General features: G+C 46.0%; 1 protein-coding gene across 1 annotated transcript; it reads left to right on the forward strand.

Annotated features, from left to right (window-relative positions):
- Positions 1–1,583: 1,583 nt before the first annotated feature.
- On the forward strand, positions 1,584–2,764 carry LOC114146407 (uncharacterized). The gene is made up of 2 exons (XM_028020400.1): positions 1,584–2,608; positions 2,709–2,764. Exons 1-2 carry the CDS (start codon positions 1,603–1,605, stop codon positions 2,762–2,764), a joined length of 1,062 nt encoding a protein of 353 aa, XP_027876201.1. The 5' UTR covers positions 1,584–1,602.
- Positions 2,765–3,914: the final 1,150 nt, after the last annotated feature.

Raw genomic sequence — 3,914 nt, forward strand, 5'->3', positions numbered from 1 at the left:
TAGCCTGTGAGCTCCTTTTAGGGTGTGTAGAGGTGTTCGACAGGGCTGCGCGCTCTCGGGGATGCTCTACACACTCTCCCTGGAACCTCTCCTCCAGAAAATACGCTCGAGTGTTTATGGGCTGGTTTTACCTGGTTTTAAAAACAATGTGGTTTTATCTGCCTATGCCAATGATGTTGTTGTTTTTATTAAAGATCAGCAAGATGTCAGTATTTTAACTGAGATCACAGAAAAGTTTTCCACTTTGTCCGCTGCGAGGGTGAACTGGGGGAAAAGCGAAGCACTGGCTGTCAGCGAGTGGTCTGACGGGCTCCCAGTTCTCCCTCAGGATCTTTTATGGAGGAAAGATGGTTTTAAGTACTTGGGTGTGTTTTTAGGCAATAAAACTACTGTGTGTAAGAACTGGGAAAACATTGAACAAAAAATACAAAACAAGGTGTCAAAATGGAAGTGGCTGCACTCACAGATGTCATACGGGGCAGAGTGCTGGTTTTAAACAACCTCGTTGCTTCACAACTGTGGCACAAACTTGCTGTGTTAGACCCACCATCTGGCCTACTGGCAAAGGTCCAATCAGAGATGGTCAACTTCTTTTGGAACGGTCTACACTGGGTGCCACAGTCTGTTTTGTTTTTATCGAGAGAGGAGGGGGGCCAGGGCCTTGTCCACCTGGCCAGTAGAACAGCTACTTTTATATTACAGTTCCTTCAGAAGTACCTGACAGGATCTCCTGTATGGAAAGATGTGGCCAGCTGCATTCTCAGACATGTTAATTGTCTGGGGCTGGATGCTGCTCTGTTTTTAACCGATTTTAGTCTTTTAAAGTTAAAAGGGTTGTGTGACAGAGGAGCCGTCACGAGCTGGGACTTAGAGTCCTTGTCAGCATGCCCGCACACCCGCGCACACACGCCGACAAACACGTACACAATCACTAACTTACTTTTGTTGCAGCTTGGACTGGGGCGGTTCATCGTGGGTGCACACGCGGTGTTGCTGCTTCAGTTAAACATTCATTCTAACCTATTTTTAGCATTAAACGTTTTCCCAGTTCTGTTTTCAAGTAGGGTGTTTCCGGATTGTGGCGTGCCTGGAGGGAGTCACATGAGGTGGTGATGTCATCAGAGCGCACTGGGTGTTGTCTATTAAATTGAGTATTGTATTTTGTTTACAAGTTTATTTTATTTATTTATTTTTTTCTATTATTATTATTTTGTATACTTTACAAACTTCAAACTGATTTGAAGCTTGATTCAAATCAGAATCAAACTTCTGAATTGAGTTAGAAGTAATTGGTATTTTTGCTAGTTTGGATTGTCTGTGGGCGGAGACTGTGGCTTTAAAAGCAGGGCTCTGCTCCACAGGAGGCAGTCTGTGGTTAGACTCCTGAAGACGTCACGCTGGAGGTGATGGACTATTGCAAGTGAAGGTACTAATGATTATTTGATTTCTAACCTGCTCTGGATGTCCTTTGTGTATGGTCTGCACCTGCCATCTTTGTGAGAGCTTAATAAATCCTCTAAAACGATCTCCGACTTGGAACAGTCATTTTGTTTGACTAAATCATAATAGAACCCCATCACACATAGTGTCAGGAGTGGGATTATGGCGAGCCGGAGAAGAGGATCTCGTTTGGTGAAGCAAAGATCTGGTCTTCGATCACAATCAAAGATGGAAGAACAGGTGACTGACAAAGCATGGGAAAGCATGCCAATGACGGATGGATCAGATGAGGAAGGTGAACCAAAGCCTGGCCCCAGTGGATCAAGTGCATCTGGCAGTGAGTTTCTCACTTTGATGAAGGATTTTATGACAGGTCAGCAAAAGCGAGAGAAAGGGCTTCTGAAGGAACTGAGATCTCTTAGGATGTCCCTGCAGCAACCACAGCAAGTACCACGTCCTCACCTTCAGTCAGGAGTTGGTGCAGAGCAAAGTGATGATGATGAGGACGACGGTGATCAAAGCCATCAACCTCAGTCAGTAAGTTACACCACTGATCCAAAAATTTCCCCTTATCAATTAGGAGAAGACCTTGAAAACTATCTGCTGCGGTTTGAGCGCATTGCCAAGACCTGGAGGTGGCCAGAGAGTGAACGGGCGTGCCGTCTCATTCCACTCCTTTCTGGGAAAGCGCTGGAGGCCTATGCTGCCATGGATGAGGACTGTGCTCACTGCTACAAGGACTTGAAAACTGCTTTGTTAACAAAGTTTGACATCTCACCTGAGACATACAGACAGAAGTTCAGAGCAACAAGTATACCTGTTGGTGAAACTCCTACTGAAACCTACCACCGCCTTAGAGGTCTCTACCGACAATGGATCCGTCCAGACCAGCATTCCAAGGAGGACATCGGGGAGCTCATCATCCAGGAACAACTGCTGAGCATTCTTCCCTCTGATGTAAGGACCCGGGTGAAGGAACATGAACCTGAGGATGGTCTGACTGCTGCAAAGTTGGCTCTACAGTACATGAACGCACGGCGAGGAGGAGCAGCACGGTTCTCCAACCCTGTACCGCAACCTGTTCAACTGGCTGGACATCAACGGTATGCCAGAGACCCAAGACAGGAGGTTAAAGGTATCACCAGTTCTCTGAATCCACCATCTATTGGTAAGACATTGATTTGCTATTATTGCCAGCAGCTGGGACACAAGGCTTCTGTGTGCCCAATAAAGAGGACTAAGTTTACTGGTTCCTGCTATGCTCCTAGAGTTGAAAATCAAGCTGGAATCAAAACCTTTGAAACTAGAACTCATAAAACTGTGACTGTGAATGGACAGCAGGTGACTGCATTAATAGACAGTGGTAGTTCCACATCACTTATAAAAAAAGAGTCTTGTACCTTTTGGATGTATGAACTATGAAAAGAAAACTGAGATTTTGTGTTGTTGTTGCGCACCCCCCCCCCTCCTTTCTCTACTCTCTCACTACTTCCTCTTCTGAGAGGGGAGATGTGCCACCAGCTCTCCTTCTAACGGGTGAATTGAGTTTCCTAAATCTGCTGGGATTCATCCTGTCCAGAACTGAAGTAAACTCTGTTTAATCTGGTTTCCAGAAACGATTCGCCTGGTTCCTGACGGCCTCCATCCAGGTGTCCCAACCTTCTTCCCCCTGTGAATCAGCCAGACTGAGCAGCCTACAGCCAACTAGTTTCACAGAGCACACCTGTTAACAGTCGCTCCTTCTCTCTATTACAACTTGCCCTTGTTATTGAACCAGGTAGGTTTTAGTGACTCCGCGAGTCCCAAGGATGATGTTTTACTATGGGCTACCAGCAACCTAAAAACCTTTTCCTCTCCAGAATCAAACATCACAGCTATTTTACAACCATCAAAGAACTTTAAGGCGACTCATTAACTGAATGTCAACAACATCTTTTAGATTTTCTTTATGCTAAATATTTTATTAGTAAAGCATTTTTGCAAGGGTCAGTACAGCTTAATTCAGTAGCAGAAATAATCAAATAAGTAAAATCAGTCATCTAGTCTATCTTTCCCTAATGCTGACACTGAGAACTAAAAAGGGAACCTTTGAGAGAGACGGATGGAGTTTGGCGTTTCGAACCCCAGACCTGGCCTGATGATGAAGAAGGTGCTGCAGCAGGAGGAGGAAGTTGATCGATGAAGGCAGGGATCTCTGTAGGTCTGATGAACTTCTTCTCCGCATGGATGGTGAGGTCACACAGGACTTGGTGCTGGCAGGAAGGAAGGCACCAGTTCTTCTTCTTTGTCTTTGCCTTTGTCTTTGGGGTCTGAACCCAGCTGATGAGAGAAGTGCGATTTGAAGCCACAGGTTCCGGGCCTGACCGGTTGGTCCCCATGAGCAGGACAGTCTTCGGCTCCGTGGCCCCGGCTCTTCTTCAGCTGCAGAGTTCTTTGTCCATCTGGATCTCGGCTCGAAGCTGCCTAGAGGATCC

Source organism: Xiphophorus couchianus, chromosome 6 (assembly GCF_001444195.1).
Source record: "Xiphophorus couchianus chromosome 6, X_couchianus-1.0, whole genome shotgun sequence".
Lineage (NCBI taxonomy): Eukaryota > Metazoa > Chordata > Actinopteri > Cyprinodontiformes > Poeciliidae > Xiphophorus > Xiphophorus couchianus.